General features: G+C 33.4%; 1 protein-coding gene across 3 annotated transcripts in view; it reads right to left on the reverse strand.

Annotated features, from left to right (window-relative positions):
* The window catches only part of CCSER1 (coiled-coil serine rich protein 1), a 1,343,925-nt gene that overhangs the window by 265,180 nt on the left and 1,058,741 nt on the right, over window positions 1-20,004 (reverse strand). The window contains exon 11 of one of the 3 annotated variants that reach the window (XM_032239848.1): window positions 10,278-10,323. The exons of the other annotated variants lie outside the window; for them this stretch is intronic. Within the exon in view, the coding sequence (XP_032095739.1) occupies window positions 10,278-10,323 (46 nt within the window). The remainder of the gene's footprint in view (window positions 1-10,277; window positions 10,324-20,004) is intronic. 3 annotated transcript variants of the gene reach the window in all.

The raw sequence follows: 20,004 nt of genomic DNA on the forward strand, positions 1-20,004 counted from the left end.
TTTAAAAAAGGGGGGTAGGTAGGAGAAAGGAGTAAAACTCTAAGCTCTTAACTCCTGAAGGGTCCAAGGAAATCTTTCAGAATACATAAATGAAAAGCAATTATAGTCTTAAATTTTTGCAGATCAAACAAATATCATGTAATTTTTAAAGGCTTTTGACAGCCTGACCACATACTATTTTTTGCTATTCTTTTCAATGTTTTACCTCTTTTGGCTATTCCTTGCCATGAAAACAAAGAAACTCACTCTCTGTTTTGTAACAAAAGTTAAAAAAAATAAACAACCTTACCATATATCCCACTTTCTAACTTAAACAACATAAAGTGTAAAATGTAGAACTACTTCAAAACATGGATTGAATGCATTCTCACCAGCAAGTTTTTATAGAAGAACCTTACTGTTCAATGCTTATTTATAAGGGATGATTTTGTTTTTCCTTTCCCCTGTCAATTGAAACAAAAGCAGTGGTAAACAAATAAAATACTATTCATTTGGTGTACTAATTTACGTTTTATAGATAAAAATAACAGGTTAGAAAAAGACTCTTAATAGAAGGACTCACCTCAATCTGTTCAAGTTAAACTTTACTAGATTGATAATAATAAAAGTCCCTTAATTAAGTGGTTGCTGTCCATCTACTATGTCTACCGAGTTTACAAATGCTATAAAAACTCAAACAACAGAAATTAAGAAATTAAAGTTCTATTTATAGATGTACACATAATTCTAAATGACAGTTGGCCAGTATAGCAAGGTTTGTAGTGGGTGGTGCTGAGTGAGTAAGGGCCTCTAAGGCATGTTCCTGTGAGGGTCTCCCATGAAATCTTGTCTCAGTGCATTTACTTTGTCTCCAAATTTTACCTTTATTCTTTTCAAATTTAAAAACAGGCAAATGATTTTTTATATGCTGGCTTATCCAAACAAGGTTCATGTGAAAGATGTCTAAAATTCAGTGTTAATTTATTAATTTCTAATTTGAATTGTCACTGCTGAGGGATCAGATATTTAAGCCCAGGTCCCAGCCTTATGTTCTCTCTGTAGATGTCATATGGGAAAGCAGATCACAGACTATAATGAGAGGGGTGCACATGGAGCATGGAATAGTATAGACAAGTGATTACCCAAGCACCTAGCTCAGTTAATGAACACCTCCATTTCCACAATAAATAAAATTAAAATGGATCACCTTATGACTTTTTAAAAATTTATTTTTGCTCTGTTTTAATGACCCCTAAACCCTACACTTCTGATGAATGTCTTCTTTCTTTACATATTGCAATACATTGAGGCCTAATACAGTTACAATTTAAGGGCTTGCTATTAATATCAGACTTTTGCAATAAGTTGAAGTACCTGATCTGCTTGTTCTTGACGAAGCAAAGCAAAAGAAAACAAAAAAAAGATCTATATTTATTTCCAATTAGCTCTAATTATTTGATATAAAGATTAGATAACAATATTTATCTCATTTCACAAATAAATTGAAGAATGGACTTCAAATAGTTTGCTTCTGGGTTGTTTGAGTAATCCAGCATAAGCATAATTATGTTCAAGTAACTTGAACATAATTATGGACAACTTAAAAAAGCAGAACCCTGAATCTGAATAAAAATTCAGTGTCTTTTGCCTTAATACAAAACTCATTCAAATGAGAAATAATAGCAATACTCATCAATTTCATTTGATTTATAACAAGGACACTGTCTTTTTCACACACTGCAAGGGAATCTTTCCGTTGTATAAATGCCCAGTTCTCTAGCTCTGTGGACCATGTACAGCTCCTCAAATAAGCTGCGTCTGGGTTCTGCCAGGCTGTCCACATGCTCCTGGACTTGCTCTTGTTCACATTCAACAAACTAACTTCTATTAGCCTTTCAAGAGTTACTTGGGCATCGCTTCCTAGTTTGAGAGAAAGAGGAAAACTCCACATTTAGGGGGAACAAGACATCATGTTTTAACAGAAATATTAAAGAAAACAACCTTGGAAGAAAAAATAGGACAAATGAGTTAGAAGTCTACGTTTATCTTGAAGTCTGGGATGTTGGGTAAATTGCTTAATCTCTCAAGCATTCATCTGTGACGTGCATGAATTGGAATCAAGAATCTCTAGGAACACTACATTTATATATTGTTAGGTCATGACAATTTCTTCTGTTTTTCTTTATTTGGGGCCTCATATTATTTGAATCTGTGTACCTGTCAAATCTCATGTGAAATTGTAATCTCCATTGTTGGAGGTGGGGCCTGGTGGACTGTGATTAGATCATAGGGGCAGTTTCTAATGAATGGTTTAGCACCATCCTCTTGGTGCTGTTGTTGTGATAGTAAGCAAGTTCTTCATGAGACCTGGCTGTTCAAAACTGTGTGGCACTTCCTTTCTCTCTCTTGCTCCTGCTCTAACCATGTGTTGTGTGTGCACACGCTTTGCCTTCTGTCATGACTGTGTTTCCTGAGGAGTCCCCAAAAGCCAAGCAGATGCTAGCATCATGTTTTCTGTACAGCCTGTGCAACCATGAGCCAAATAAACCTCTTTTCTTTATAAATTCCCCAGTCTCAGGTATTTCTTTATAGCATTGTAAGAACGAACAAATACAGAGCCTTTGAAACATTTTGCACATTCTAGAAAAGTAATAATAGATCAAATTTAATTTACCCTCAAAATCCATGATATCAACGGGACCTAAGTGCTAAACCTAAATTACATTTACTAATATATTTCTTCAATATATTGAAGTTCCCTTAATCTTGACTTTGTTATATTATAGTGATTTATGTTATTAGTAATTTATGTAATTAGTGATCTTATTACCTATCTGCAAGCTTTAATAAGGAATGATCCAGCACTTTAATGAAAGCAGCACTCTCTTGGGTGCTTACAGATATTTATTAATACTGTGAAAGGTAAAAGAATTATAAAATAACATATATATAAAATATAAGAAAATGATTATTTTAATAAAGAGGTGCTAATTTAATAATCAAAAACTTAAAATTCTAAAAGAGCATTTTGATGATTCCAAATTAAAAAAGATGGTAACTTAATTTACTAGGTAGCTCATTAATTATTTAAAAGGAAAATATAAAATCAAGACATTCTTTTGTTTTAGGATCAGCTCATAACATTTCTTATCTATTAAATTTATTTATTCAATTTTCAATCTTTAAATGTTATTCTGGTTTAGAATAATTTCATAATAGGCAAATATTCCTTGATTAATAAAAAATTTAGTTAGCCCATATGACCATATAAAACTAATGTTGAGTTTCATGAATATATTTTCAATAGAAAAAGAATATGCCAATTTTAGGTAAGACAAAACTGTAACAACATGACAATACACATTATAATCATTGAGGTATAGAAGTATGGAATAGCAAATGAAGTACTAGATTGTTCATATTTTACTAGTTCAGTACTGGTTCCTATCTCTCCTCTGTCTCATACTGGGTTCATATTTTCTGATCATCATGAACTTTTAATATAGTGTCAAATTGTATTGACAGATAAATGCATACATGTACACAAATAAAAAGAAAAGTCTGCAAAACAGCTAGTATAGAGGTAAGAGGCATAAACTACAAAAAATTGGAAATATGGTCATTTTAGCAGCAAATATAATTTAAATAAGGTCACACATTAAATCACAACATGCCATAAATTACACATAAATATAGTATACTATATATACTGTACTATAAAGTATTATATAGTATATGATATTTTTAAAGCAAAGTTTTCACTTATTCCACTCCCAGCAATCATTTTTTCCCTGAACATTTCTCATAGTGCAGGTTTGCTGGCAATATATTTTCTCAGTATTTATTTCTCTGAGAAAAACTTCATATTTTTCCTTCATTTCTGGAAGATATATTCACTGACTATAGAATGATTTGTAGCTAGCTTGTTTAACCCTCTCAAAACTTTAAAGATCCACTTCATAGCTTACAGATTACCTGATGAGAAGTCTACTAGAATCCTGTCTTTGTTTATTTGTAGGTAGTATGTATTTTTCCCTCTTCTGGCTTTCTTCAGACTTTCTCTTGTCTGATTTTCAGCATTTTGAATATAATATGCCTAAGTTTGTTTTGTTGTTTTTATTGTTCTTCTTTATGTATTTGTTCTTTAAGCTATTTGGAGCTATAATTTGGTATGTGCCATTATTTTAGAAAATTTGTGGCCATTTTTCTGAAACATTTCTTCTTTATTGTTCTCACTTTCTTCTTCCACTGGGATTTCAATTACAAATAAATTAGATGACTTGATGTTTTTCCATGGCTTCCTAATATTCTCCCCCATCCTACAATCTCACCACATTTTTTTCTTTTGTGTTTCAGTTGGATAATTTCTACTGACCTATCTCCAAGTTCGTAATTTTCTCCTTGGTGTGTTGAGTGTACAGATGAGACCAACCCAGGCATTCCTCATCTCTCATCGCTTCTAATGAATTGAATTTCCAATGAATTCATTCTTATAGCTCTATCTTAGCAATTGGACATCTGTTCTTTCATGCTGTCAAACTTTTCAATTTAACACAATAATTGTAGTTATTTTAATTTCCCTTGTTATTAGTTCCAATATCTTCATAATATCTGAATCTGATTCTGTTGATTCTTTTATCACTAGGCAATGTTTTGCTTTTTCTTGCTTTTCTGAAAGCCCCAGAAATTCTGTGGAAAGCAAACATCTTATGTAACACATCATAGGCTTTAGTAAATAAGTTATATGCCCAGAAATGAGCATGCTTTTCCTTCTATGAGGCCTTGAGTGTGGGAGTCTAGGTCAATCTAGGCAGGTGTTGAGCTGGGTTTGTTATTGTTGCTATGGTTACTCTTAAGCTTATTTTCTCTAACTGTACCTTGCATCTAGAATAGTGACTGGTTTGTCATAGGGTTTTTCTTAATGTGCATCCCTCCTTTGGCTTTAGGTCTCTCCTTTGCACTATGTTTCAGAGAAAATCTCTCTCCACACTCTTGTAATTTTCCCAGTCATATCCATTATTATTTATGACTCAATTCTTTTTAGTGTATAAAACAGAGAGGGCGGTATTCTCTCTTTCTCTGATCAACTCTAAGTCTTAAGGCAGGCACTATGTCCCTGGCTTTCACTGATGTGACCTTCTCACTACTAAAGCCTCTCCTCCACCTGTAGTTCTGGGATCATCATGTATTCTTGTCTCTGTCCCAAGAATAAAGGATCTTTTTCTGCTCCCTTCCCCTACATGCAATAGATTTTCACCAGGGTTCTAAGAGTGACAATGTGTATTGTTTCCCCTGCATTTCAGGCTTTTGTTTTGCACAGGTAATGGAGGGAAGCAACAGAATAGAGTTTTATGCCTTTCTTGGAGTAGCTGTTGTTCCCTTCTTCAAGCCTTTAGCACAAGGTACAGCTCCTCAGGAATCTTGCTATTATTTTTATGTGAGGATCCAGTGAAGTCTATAAAGAGCCTGAAAGCAGGTGCAAATTCTCACTATATTTCCTTCCTAACTCACACTTTATCCTTATTGATTCATTAAACCTTTAAAAAAATACCTATTTTCTGGCTTTGCCTGCTACATCTGGTCTTACCTTGTCGGTATCTATCTTTACTTATACGCAGGTTAGTTGGCGTCCCTGTGACTTTAGCTCTCTGATGGTTAAAGAAAAATTGTGAATTTGAATTTTCTCCAGTTTTTGTGTTGTTATTATAAAGGTGGAAACAATGTTCTTTCCAGCTTCCTACATCCTACGCTAAAAACAGAAGGTGTGTATATACATCTCTTTCTCCCAAATAAATGCAATAGCCTAGAATCGTAATTACTGTTGTCTATATAGCAAAGAAAATGCCATTTATTTTTTCTTCATACCTGATCTGAGCATATCTTTTACTCTTTAGTAGTTCAAAAATGATAAGCTTAATTACACGTAAAAGTATTACTTTGGTCTCAAAAGAAAGGCAATATTCAGAATTTGCCTTCCACGGAATTATAACACATATTGCATTTTTCCTTTGTGCCTTTCCCTCTTTCTAACTACCTACTGTATTAGCTTATCCTCTTACTGTGGTATGTGGATGATTTTTATCATGCCACTTAAAACTTGTCCCTGCTATTGTCTTTCTGACTGAATCCTACCTTCTGAAGACTAAAGCTTCCTTAATCCCAAATACATATATGCACTTAAGCGTGAAGTTATAGACACAATGCACTTGCTTTAGCTCCCTAAGAATGCAGAGTCAAATAAGCATTGGTTTACTCAGGTTTGAAGCAACCTTACCATACAAATTATCTGAAAATATATTTCAAACAGAGTTACAGGAAAAGTTATGTTAATCCTCACTACTGTGGAAGCTTGATCCTATCCTGTTGATAAGCCTGGTAAAGAATTAAGAAAACAAATAAAATCAAAACTATATCTAAAATAGAATGATAAATAAAGCAAACACATTGTGTGGAACAGTAGAGACAGCAAAAAAGAGAAGCGACAATAAAATGATTAATCGAGAAGAAAAGGGAATAAATCAGAAGGCACAGTGAAAAAACTAGTCAGAAACATCTGTCCTTACAGACACCTCATCATCTTAGAACCATTTTTTGACTTTGAGGTTAATGTTATTTTAAGTAAATACAACACCTGCCTTTATTCTTACATTTTTCTTTTTATGAATTTTGAATTTAAAAATTGGTATTTAGCTGTAAAAAGAAAGGAAAAATCTTTGATTAAAAATTAAGGTATATATGTTTTTAAGGCACCCCTCTTTAAATATATAATTTCAGTCCCATTTGTGCTATAAAAGTAACGGCTGTCTGATTTTAAATAGCAAGGTGGTATTATTTTCATGTATATTCAGTTTAGTTAGGTTAACATTTAACTATCTGATGATTGACTCAGCTAAATTAGGTAACTATTTGTGAATAGATTAATTATAAACATTGGCACTCCTTTCATTCATATACTGAAAAATAAACCATGTTATAAAATCTGAAAGCAAATCACCTACACTTAATTTTTTAACAAAATTTGTTTTGAATTATTAAATGCAGTATGAAACTTGATGCTTACTATTTTTTCTAGATAACATATATTTATAGTTTATTAGAGTTACATGTTTCTGTAATTTGGAACTCTTAAAGTAGTAATTATAGTCACAAAGTGGAAAACAATAACCAAATTCAAATCAGTGCTTATATTTCGAATGTTGAGACAGCATTCGATGGGTCACATATTTGCAAAATTTTATTCAAATGTTAAAGATCTCCATTCATATAAAATCTAGAGAAGTTTATATCAACACGTGATAGAGTTTCATGTAACAAAAATGGTTACAATTTTACAACATAAACTTGTAGGAAATTGAGAAGTGGACTGTATCTGAATAAATGATGTATCATTTTGGTATTTAAATAAAAATCCACTCTTAGCATTCAAATAACTTTCCAAGACTCCACATTATCCAAATTAATTTTCATCAAGCATTTTCTCTGAAAGTGAAAAATACTAATCAAGACTATATTTTTTCCAATTTAATGTTGATAAATCATTAGCAACAAATAAAGTCATGTTTGTGTGGGCCTGCTAATTAAGAGCTTTACGGTGCTTTCCAAGATGGATAATGAATCCTCTCATTGTAGATTCACAGCTTTTCTTATCACCTCACCATCTAAGCAATACCTCTCTGTTGTTAAATTCCATTTCAAATTACTGTTAAGAAAAATTCCTTGACTGAATATATTTTTTAAATAGTTAAAACGGCAACCATAAAACAAAGTCTTCAAAACTGAATAAAAATAACTAAAACTTTAATTGTAACTTCTAGAAAGTACACATCACACCTTGTGATAAGTAGAAATGTGAAAAAAAAATACAAAACTAGAATTAAGAACCAATTGTAAAATTTCTAGGCAGGTATTCATAGGAAGTTGGGTAGAGGTCAAAACAAAAATGTTTAATATAAATATTCTAATATTTGTGTGTAGAAAAAATCATTCATTCCTTCTACGTAGTAACTTTTGTATGCACCACAATTATAAATATTCAAGGAGACTCTACTAAAGATGTGTAAGGCAGAGATCCTAAAATCTGCACTTGACTAAAAGAAAATGTGATAATAAGCATTCCAAATTCATGAATCTTACATGCTTATTTTTGCCAAGTCCACACCTTTAGGAGGGTAATATCCATTTTATCCTGCTATATATTGGTAAATATTTCAACTTAAGATCCTGAGACTTACAGAAATTATACAACTTTTTGTTTTTATGTTTTTAGTAGGATTAACTCTCATTTAACTGAAACCAGTAATCTAAATATCCAGCATTTTTTTTAATACTTTAAGTTCTGGGGTACATGAGCAGAACATGCAGGTTTGTTACATGGGTATACACATGCCACTGTGGTTTGGTGCATCCATCACCCCATCATCTACATTAGGGATTTCTTCTAATGCTATCCCTTCCCTATGCCCTCACCCTCTACAATCCCTCCCTTATCCCTTCAAATTCCATTAGGCCCCGGTTTGTGATGTTCCCCTCCCTGTGTCTATGTGTTCTCATTGTTCAACACCCACTTATGAGTAAGAACATGTGGTGCTTGCAGGGACATGGACAAAGCTGGGAACTATCATTCTAAGCAAACTGACAGAAGAACAGAAATATCCAGTATTTTTCATATATAAATGCACCTTGATTTTGTGAAAGTGAAAGGTAGTTTAATTCAAATTGAGGATAATAATTCCATATCCCTTATATTTCCACTTATACTTTCATAGCACATACAATAAATTCACAGCTTCCCAAATTTCTAGTAAAAATTCCTTCTCTATCTCCATAGCAGCATTTCACTATATTCAATGAAACATGACATATATGCACAAGGACTTTTTTTCTTTAAAAAGAAGCAAATCTAAAAAAAAAAAAAACCTCATTGAACTTCTTGCTATAGTTTTCAATTTTCATCAATTAATACTGTCATAATCCCTAAATTTAAAAAGCCTAGCTTTAGTGTACATTAGAAATGTACATGATAGACTATGAAAAGAAATAACAACAAAGGACAATTTGAGACGTTTGGGAGATTACTTAGCTTTAGGTGGACTTTTAATCTCTCTGCATTAGCAGTTCTGTCTGTTGCAACTTTATTAATAAAAATCCAAAGTTTCAAAATTCTTTCATTAGAAAGGAGATAAAGTACATAAGTTTTGTTTGTTGTTTGGACAGCTTTATCATGCTGCAAAGTGCTGCATTTTTTGTTGAAGTGATCCACAGATCTTTCCCAGTGAATGTCATCAACTCATATGTTTTTTTTTCTGCCAATAGTGAAGAAAAGCATTATGCAAACAGGACTGTACTTTTGCATCATCTTTAACATCCTATTAAGATGAATCTACTTGACATTTATTGCTAGGCATGACGATTAAAATCACATGGTTGTCTTGCTGTAGCAGTCTAAAATGGAGGTAAACCACCATGATTATCTGACAGATGCTGGTGTAGGAAAAGAGGAAAGACATGGATGGAATAGGCAATGAAAGTAGCTCTTTCTCAAAGTCTGATGGCACTTTGGAGCGTCTACATATGCAATTTACATATACATTTCTCATTGACAAAAAGTATATGTTAAAGCAGACAAGCTGTCACAGAAATCTCCTGAACTGAAATGCAGGTATCTGACTCTGCCGAGGTGCATATATTTATAATACAGCTGAGTAAGGTTGTAAAATCTGGACTTTCTATCTAAAAATTTATAGATTAATTTCAATTTTCTAAACATGATGGCTTCGGAAAGAAAAAAAACTAAGGTTATTACAATGTCAAGTTTGCTTTAAATTCACTAGAAGAAATATTTCTTTTAATGGATTTCCTTTTCTAGGAAAGGTCTCATAAACTTTGACAAAAACACAACTGTGTGTGATATAAGAAGTCTTTGAACCAATAAGTAAAAGGAGTTAGGACTCAAGAAACCTTACTGATTTGAATTGAGAGAGAGAGAGAGAGTGCTAACATTGTTGCTAAATGAAAATAAACTTAAGTAAGAGCCACTTCTTTTCTTTGCCCCAGACTTTGAGCCATTAGTCTCAATGCACTTGGCCACATTGCAATGCAGTTTCTTAAATGGGCTGGATAATGACAAACAGATAAGGAAGAGGCAAAGGGAACCATTTACTACAAACACATTATAGGTAATATACAACACTAGGGATTGCATATTGACCCTTGGGCATTTGGTCTCAATCAGCATGCCATGCTACAGCACAGGAACACAGTCATGTTTACAACACAAAGCTGAATTTTAAGAGACTCACATAATTGCCTGCGAGAAGGTACAGGAGCACTTCCATAAGCTGTGCCCTGTAAATAAAACACATTTTTTTTTTTTTTGGAGCAAATGATGTCAGCATTAGTAACAGTAGAAAATGGTGGAGAAGTGAATAGAAATAAAAATAAATAAAGATGGCTGCTTTTATCAAATAAGTCTTATGAGTTCCTATTTTTGGCAGACAAACGTATATTAATGTTTATAGGAAATTAAGTAAAACATAGGTATAAGACACCAACACAAGAAAGTAAAATAAAAGTTACAGCAAAAGATGGGAACATTTAAATTTGACAGGAAATTTTGTGAAAAGTAGAACACACATGATATTTATGAAGTGGCCTCCTTAAAAAGTAGGTTCCCTTGTACCAATTCCTTAGCTGATACAAACATTTTCTCAAAGTCTTTTAAACTAAGCAGTGCATTAGTAGTTGCTCTTTTTTTTCTACCTTAAATACAATCAAAAAGAAAGATAAAGACTTCAGTAAAATGTCCCTAATCTATGCATCAACGAAACCATAGAAAAAGCAGCATTATTTAATAAATGAAAAAAAGTTATTACATGAAAATATTAATTGTGCACGAAGGGCACAAAAGTTAGACTGAACACATCTAAATAGGTTATATATCCCTCCAGTTAAACGAGTGCTGTACAAACACATATTGCAATTTAAATTATGTATTTTTATTCCTGGCAATGACCTGTCAACGAATTACATTATAATATACTCAAGGACCTGTTTTAAAACATTAAGTAAATAAAACTCTCAGTGAATCAATAATTCATTATAATGTAACTTAGAAATGACAAGAATATTTTTAAAAGATTAAATAATATTTATTGAACATTTACTCTGTAAAGCTCTTACGCTTAGCGCATGAAAAGCATGATCTCATTTAGTTCCCACAAGGGTCCCTGAGGTGGTTACCAGCTTTTATTTTCTTTTATTATTATTCCCATTTTTGCTGACAGGAAAATTCTTTTTAGGATTAGGTAACTTTAGATTTGGCTCAGAATCAGTTAAGGAACTATTTAAGTTTTTAAGGATAGCTAAATAGTTCAAGTGGGGGATCCATAAAATGATCCCTGTTGTCAAAATTTAATGAATTTTACTTCTAATAAAGAAGTGCAAATGCTAATACTAAGTCCTTGGTCCTATAAAGACATACTGCAGAGAGAGCTTATCTTGTAAAAATATCTGCATGACTGCATTAAAGTATGATAAATAAGACATGTAAATCGCCTGCTTAAATTTCCTTTGCTTAACAATATGTTTCTGTCACAAATCTATTTATGGAGAGACCATGGTCTACTGGAATTTGCCTGGTGTTAGGTTCAAATAAATTTTCCTCTGAAGGGCAACTCCTGAATAAATCTGATGAAAGGATTATGATCTCCATGTAGAAGAAAGCACAATAATCTATGAAACAGAGGTACAGAATCAAGTATAGGTTGTTAGCACCAACCCAATCAATCACTCACCCCTAACAAGCACTGAATGACATAGGACAGAATCTTGAATAGACTAATGTTTACTACTTTGAGTCTAAGGACAGAAATCATGGCAGGTTACCTAAGCACTGTTTCAGCATTGCATTTTATATGAAATAAAGTCACACCAGTATTATTCATGATTTAGAAGCCAAGAAAGATGGAGATCAGAAAGGAGATCTGCCTAAATCTGGAATATTCTAAACTGGGATATGCACACATAAATTTCTTTGAATCTACAGCACAACATTCACTATATACGGTTGATTTTTTTAAAGTTATCATTATTTATAGCAAATACTCACCATTATTTGTGACAAAAAACAATCCAGATTTTTTTTAACTTTCTAATGGATTACATCAAGTCTAATAAAAAACTAAAAATAACAAAAACTAATCGTTTTACAAAGCTCTATTATTAAATCTCAAAATACAAACTGAAAGCACATGTTTTTTTTCCATGTATTTGAAAAATATTTCTGAGGACTTTAGTATGTTAGGACTCATCTTCATTAGAGATTTAACTAGGGAAAGAGGACTATTAGAATGCATTCCTATAATAAACAAGGAACAAACTTACTTCCAAAGCAAAATATAAAACATGAGATAGTAATATATTTATAATACACTGACCGGAAAAGCTAGTCTCCAAATGTCTAAAACTTCAAGTTGTTGAAATAAATCATGGGAAAGTCACAATTAGGTAAGTCCAAAATAGCTATGTAGAATTCTGCTGAAGACGACCTTGGCTTTACATTTTTATCTAACTGGTTCCAAGACATTTATTACATGATACTTCTTAATTCTGATGTCATATGGTCAACATTCTCTGAGTTGTCTCCACAGATTGTAGTTCTCCCTTATAGTTACCTACTTTTCTAACAAATAAGTTTCTTTCTGATTGCACTTTGTACATGTGGCTGCCTTGTATTTGTATTTTTCATTACACTGTCAGAGTAATTGTTTATGCTCAATTAAATAGTTTACAATGAAAAAATTCCTTAAAGGAAGGGCTTCAAGATGGCTGACTAGAGGCATGTGATACCTGATCCTTCCAGAAATAAGAACTAAAATAGTGAATAGATAATCACACTTTGAATAGATCCCCTAAGAAAGAAAATGCTGAAATGCAGTGAAAAATGGCAGGAAATGCCTAAGACATGGAAGGAAAGTAAAATGAGGCAGCCAGCTCAACTCGCAACAGCTGGAGAGACTCCCCAAAGCAGAGAAAGGGTGAGTGACCACCAGTGGTCTACATTTCCGTGGTGGATTTCTGCAATTCCAGCCACAGAAGAGCCCCTCAACTCACACAAGCCCTAAGACTAACATAAGGAGCTTTTTGAAGACCACCCAATGACATTGCTTAATAGAGAGAGCTCACACTGGGTCCACACATGTCCTGAGTCCTAAGCAGGTGTAGAACCACACCATTTTGAGACCCTAACCCCCAACAACTGCATCTTTCCCTGGGAAGTGATAGTCCCTGCATCTCCACATCTCTGGAACACCATTGATAGTCCCTTCCCACAGGCAGGTACTGCTGGTGGCTGTTGCCAGAGCCCAAGTGCGAGCCATTGGCAGCAACCCAGTCTCCATCAGTAGCAGGGTCTCTGTGCATTTAAAATTCCCTGAGGGAAGATTATACCCCACTTATAGACACCATCTGTGGCCAATGAACCCATTTAACCACTTGTTTATCCTTAACCACTTGTGTACGTCTGCTGCCAAGGTATATAACCCCACCCTCCACAGCAGCAGTAGACTCATAGTGCAATCACTGCTGCCCCTACCTAAGCATTCCACCAGGCGTCCAGTGATCACCCTGTCCTATCCACCTCTCTCGGCACCTGTGCACTTCTTTCAGAGGCCTGTAGATGGACAAACACAATCTGATAACTGCAATCACAGCTGGCCACCCACCTGTATGTGCCATTGGAGAGCATTGGAACTAATCCATCCAGTCAACTGCAATCACCACTAATAGCAGAGTGAAATTCTTGGGGGCCAGAGGATTGTCGTCACCACTGCTACTGCTGTCATCCAGGGAACACCAACTTGGGTGGTCTCCAGGGGCCCAAGAATCTTCCCACCTACCTGGCCCATTGCTGCCATTACCAGCGCTCAAGCAAGCTGACTGGAGGCCCACGAATCACGCCACTTAAATCCACTAACACTGATGTCAACATTACTGCTGTGGGCTTGAGGACTGCTGCCACTCCTGTATCGTGGTCAAACGACTGGCCTGTTTGATGTCCTCATCCCCAGTAAAACTTTACCACAGTCTCCACAAACAAACACACCCTCAGCTGGTGTGAAAACCATAGACACTACTGGTTTACAGCCAAATAAATCATATAGAGACTACACTACTGCACACACCCAGAATTAAAGTCAAAGCACCTTATCCAACAAACACCACAGATACATCTTCAGGAAAAAAGTTCTTTCTTATTAAAACAAATTCAAAAAATAAAAAGAAGTGACTAGTATACCAGGTGTGCAAATATCAATGTAAGAACAGAATAAACATGAAAACGCAAGAAAATACAACACTTCCCTCCAAAAAATAAAATATAATAATAAAATAATTCTCCATCAACAATTCCAATGAAGAAATTTGTGAAATTCCAGAAAAACAATTCAATGCAGTGGTATTTTAAAAGCTTAGAAATAAGATAATTCAGAAAAACAATACAAAGAAATCAGAAAAGTTATTCAGAATATGAATGAGCAATTTAGCAAAGAGATAGATATCACAAAAAAGAACCAAATAGAAAATTCTTAAATTCATGAGTTCCTTGAATGAAATACAAAATACTCAAAGCTTTGACAAAGGAATACGTCAAGCAGAAGAAAAAGTTTCTGAACCCAAAGACAAGTCTTTTGAAATAACTGAGTCAGACAAAAATAAAGGGAAAATATTTTAAAAAATGAACAAAGTCTATGAGACATATAGCATACCATAAGGCCACCAAATATTCAAATTTTGGGGGTTTCTCAAAGGTGGAGAGAAAAAAAAAAGATACAAAACATATTTAATGAAATAAGAGCTGAAAACTTTCCAACTACATCCAGATACAGGAAGCTCAGAGATTTCCAAAGAGAAACAATTCTAAAAGATATTCCCAAGACCTTATAGTAAAGCTATAATGACAAAAAGATTTTTAAAAACAGCAACAGAAAAGCATCCACTCACTTCTAAGTCAATCCCATCAGACTAACAGCAGATTTCTTATCAGAAACCTCACAGGCCAGGAGAGCATGAGATGATATATTCAGTGCTGAAAGAAAAAAAAAAAATAAACCTGGCATCCAAGGACATCCTGTACAGCAAATTTATCCTGCATGAATGAAGAAGAAATAGTCTTTCCCAGGTAAGCAAAAGCTGAGGAAATCTGTCACCACTAGACCGATCCTACAATAAATGCTTAAGGGAGCTCTACATGTGGGAATGAAAAATATAATATCTAGCACCAGGAAAGCACACAGAATATAAAACACAGTGGTACAGTACACATACAAATGAGAAAAAAAAGGACTCAGATATCACCACCACAGAAAACCATGCAGCAAGAATGATAAACAATAAGGAGGAGAAAGAAATAAGGATACAGAAACAATGAAAAACTAATTAACAAAATGACAGGGGGGTGAAAGAAAACCTCACACATCTATATTAACCTTGAAGGTAAAGCGATTAAACTTTCCACTTAAAATATATAGACTGACTAAAATCAAAAAACAAAACAAGACAAAAAACAAACATGAACCAACTATACAATGCCTGTGAGAAACTCACCGCATCTATAAATACACAAACGGAAAACAGAGAGATGGAAAAAGATATCCCATGCAAACAGAAACCAAAATGAGCAGGAGTAGCTATACTTACTTCAGGTAAAATAGACTTTTTAGTCAAGACCAAAAAGCTCATTATATAATAATTAAAGGATCAATTATGTGAAAGGATATTACAATTCCAAACATATATGCACCCAATAGAAGAGCACCAGATATATAAAGCAAATATTATCAGATGTAAAAGGAAGAACAGATTTCAATACAATAATAGTTAAGGACTTCAACACCCTACTGTGAGCATTAGACCAATCATCAACACAGAAAATCAACAAAGAAACATTGGATTTAAACTGCATTTGACACCAAATGTACCTAGAAGACATTTACAGATTATTTTATCTGAAAACAGCAGAATACACATTCTTCTGATAAACATACAGAACATTCTCCATGCCCTATGTTAGGACACAAAACAAACCTCAACAAATTTTTAAAAATTAAAACATATCAAGTATCCTCTCGGGCCATAATAGAATAAAAATAGCAATCAGTAACAATAAGAACTTTGGAAGCTGTACAAATACATATAAATAAACAAGATGCTCCTAAATAGCCATCATGTCAAGGAAGCAATTGAGAAAGCAAGAAAGTAGTTACTTGAAAAGATGAAAAGCAAGACACAACATACCAAAACCTATGGAATACAGCAAAAGCAATGCAAAAATGCAAGTTTATAACAACAAAGCCCTAGATCAAAAAAATAAAAAGATTTCTAAGAAACTATCTAATGATGCACCTCAAAAAATTAGAAAACCAAGAATAAACCAAACTCAAAATTAGTAGAAGAAAGGAAATAAAAATCAGAGCAGAACTAAACAAAATTGAGACTCATATATATATGAAATCAGTGAAACAATAAATTGTTTTTAAAAGATAAGTAAATAAACCACTAGCTTGAGTAACCAAGAAAAACAGAAAATCCCAAGTAAAATCAGAAACAAACAAAAAAGGACAAAACTGAAACCATGATAGCACAAAAGGTAATCAGAGATTTTTATGGACAACTATATACTAACAAATTGGAACAAGAAGAATACCAGGATGCATACAACCTACCAAGACTGATACAGAAGTAGAAAACCTAAACAGAGAAGTAACAAATAATAAGATTGAATCAGTAATGAAAATTCTCCCAAGGGAAAAAAAAAAAAAAAATCCCGAATCAAATAGCTTCTCTGGTGAAATGTACCAAAACTTCTAAGGACATATATCAATTCTCCTCAAACTATTCAAAAATATTTAAAAGAAGGGAATTCTCCCTAACTGATTCTAGGAGGTCAGTATTACTGTGATACCAAACGCAGACAAAGATGCAACAAGAAAACTACACTCTAATATATCTGATATACAGATACAAACATCTTCAACAAAATGCTAGCATATCAAATCTAAAAGTACATCAAAAATATAATACACCATGATCGAGTGACATTTATCTGAAGTTGCAAGAATAGTTCAACCCATGCAAATCAATAAATGTCATGTATCACATCAACAATATGAATAGAAACCATATGATCACCTGAATAGATGTTAAAAAAAGCATTTGAAAAAATTCAACATCACTCCATGATAAAAACTCTCAATAAACAGACTTACAGGCATAAAAGGAACATGCCTTTAGATAATAAATGCCATATATGACAAACCTAAAGCTAACATTGGACAGCCTGGGAAAAACTGGAAAATCTTTCCTCTAATAACTGGAACAAAACAAGGATGTCCACTTTCATCACTCCTACTCAACACAGTACTGGCAGACTTAGCCAGAACAAGCAGGTAAGAGAAAGAAATAACTAGTGTTCTCACTATAGAGTGAGAGAAAATACTTGTAAACTATTCATCCAACAAGAAACTAAAACGCAGAATACACAAGGAATCTAAACAATTTAACAGTTAAAAAAACTAAATAAACCCATTAAAAAGTGGACAAATCATCGAATATATATTTGTCAAAAGAATAAAAAGGCCAAGAGGTAGCTAAAAAAAATGCTCAACATTACAAATCATCAGAAAAATGCAAATTAAAACCACACTGAAATATCATCTTAACCCAGTTAGAATAGCTATTATTAAAAAGACAAAAAATAATAACAAACAGATTTTGGGAAGGATGCAAAGAAAAGGAAACTCCTATACATTGTTGGTGGCAATGTAAATTAATACATGCACCATGGAAAACAGTAAGAAGATTCCTTACTATAAATAGAACTACCATATAATACAGAAATCCCCTACAGGGCACTTGTAGAGAGGAAAATAAATCAGTACTTCAAAAAGATACTTGCACCCATATGTTTATTGCAGCATTATTCACAATAGCAAGGATACAAACTGAACCTGTGTCCATTAATTTTAGAACGAATAAGGAAATGTGGTATATATACACAAGGGAATATTATAAATATTCCATAAAAATGGCCATAAAAAACAATAACTCATGTCATTTGCAGCAACATGGATGAACTTCAGGTCATTATTTTAGGTGAAATAAGCCAGGCACATAAAAATAAACAGTGCGTATTCTCACTCATATGGGAGCTAAAAATACTAATCTCATAGAGGTAGAGAGTAGAATGATAAATACTAGGGCCTGGGAAGAATGGGTGGCTGGGTAGTGTGATGAAGAGAGGATAGTTAATGGGTACAAACATACAGTTAAAAAGAAGAAATAAGCTCTAATGTTCAATAGCAGAGTACGGTGATTATAGTTAATAACAGTGTTGTGTGTGTTTTAAAACAGCCGAAAGAAAGGGCTTGAAATGTCCTGACACATGAAAAAGATAAACACTTAAGGCAAAGGAAACTCTAAATGCTCTGACTTGACCATTACGCATTCTATGCATGTAATAAAATACCACATGTGCCCCATTTATATGTAAAAAGAGTATATGTATCAATAAAAAATAAAATTAAAGAGTCATCACATGTCAGCATGAAGACAAAATAATAGCCAAATTTATTTTTTAATATAATGCTAAATCTAAGCTAGTGTATTTCCAAAGTGCTCATTTTTTGAACCCAGACTTTACAAATTTTATTTTATATTTTATTTGTGTATATGTGGATCAGTTAAAAATAAAGGAGAGTTAACATAACATAACATTTCCCTGATGATTCGTGATGTTGAGCATTTTTTCAACTACTTGTTGCCCATTTTTTTATTTTTTTCAAGTAATAATTGTGTTGGGGTGACAATAATAACCAATTATTATCATAAGAAGCTTATTGCTTTTAAAAGTACTGTGCTTTGGTGATACACCACAGAAACAGAATCAAAAATAAAAATCAAACGATCATCTCAATAGATGCAGACAAAGCATACAACAAAATCCAGCATCTCTTTATGATTAAAACTCTCAGCAAAATTGGCATACAGGGACATACCTCAATGTAATAAAAGCCATCTATGACAAACACACAGCTAACATAATACTGAATGAGAAAAATTTGAGGAAGCATTCCCTCTGAGAACTGGAACAAGAAAAGAATGCCTACTCTCACTATTCCTCTTCAATATAGTACTAGAAGTTCTAGCCAGAGAAATCATACAAGAAAAAGAAATAAAGGGCATCCAAATCAGTAAAGGGGATGTTAAACTGTTGCTGTCAGTTGATGATATGATTGTTTACCTAGAAAACCCTAAAGATACCTCTGGAAAGCTCCTAGAACTGATGAAAGAATTTAGCAACGTTTCTGGATACAAAATTAACGTAGGCAAGTCAATAGCTCTTGTATACACCAATAGCAACTAAGCCGAGAATCAAATCAAGAACTCAACCACTTTTAGAATAGCTGCAAAAACAAACAGACAAACAAACAAAAAACCACTTAGGATTATACCTAACCAAGGAATCAAAAGACCTCTACAAAACACTGCTAAAAAAAATCATATGTGAACAAACAAATGGAAACACAACCCATGCTCATGGATGGATAGAATCAAAATATTGTGAAAATGACCATACTGTCAAAAGCAATCTACAAATTCAATGCAATTCCCATAAAAATACCAGAATCATTCTTCACAGAATTAGAAAAAAAAATCCTAAATTTCATATGGAACCAAATAAAGAACCTGCATAGCCACAGCAAGTCTTCGCAAAAAGAACAAATCTGGAAGAATCACATTACCTGATTTCAAACTATACTATAAGGCCATAGTCACCAAAATAACATGGTACTGGTATAAAAATAGGCACATAGACCAAGGGAACAGAATAGAGAACCCAGAAATAAACCTAAATACTTACAGCCAACCAATGTTTGACAAAGCAAACAAAAATATAAAGTGGGCAAAACACACCCTATTCAATAAATGGTGCTGGGATAATTGGCAAGCCACACGTAGGAGAATAAAACT

Source organism: Sapajus apella, unplaced genomic scaffold (assembly GCF_009761245.1).
Source record: "Sapajus apella isolate SASKATOON/1434 unplaced genomic scaffold, GSC_monkey_1.0 scaffold45, whole genome shotgun sequence".
In the NCBI taxonomy this organism is placed as follows: Eukaryota; Metazoa; Chordata; class Mammalia; order Primates; family Cebidae; genus Sapajus; species Sapajus apella.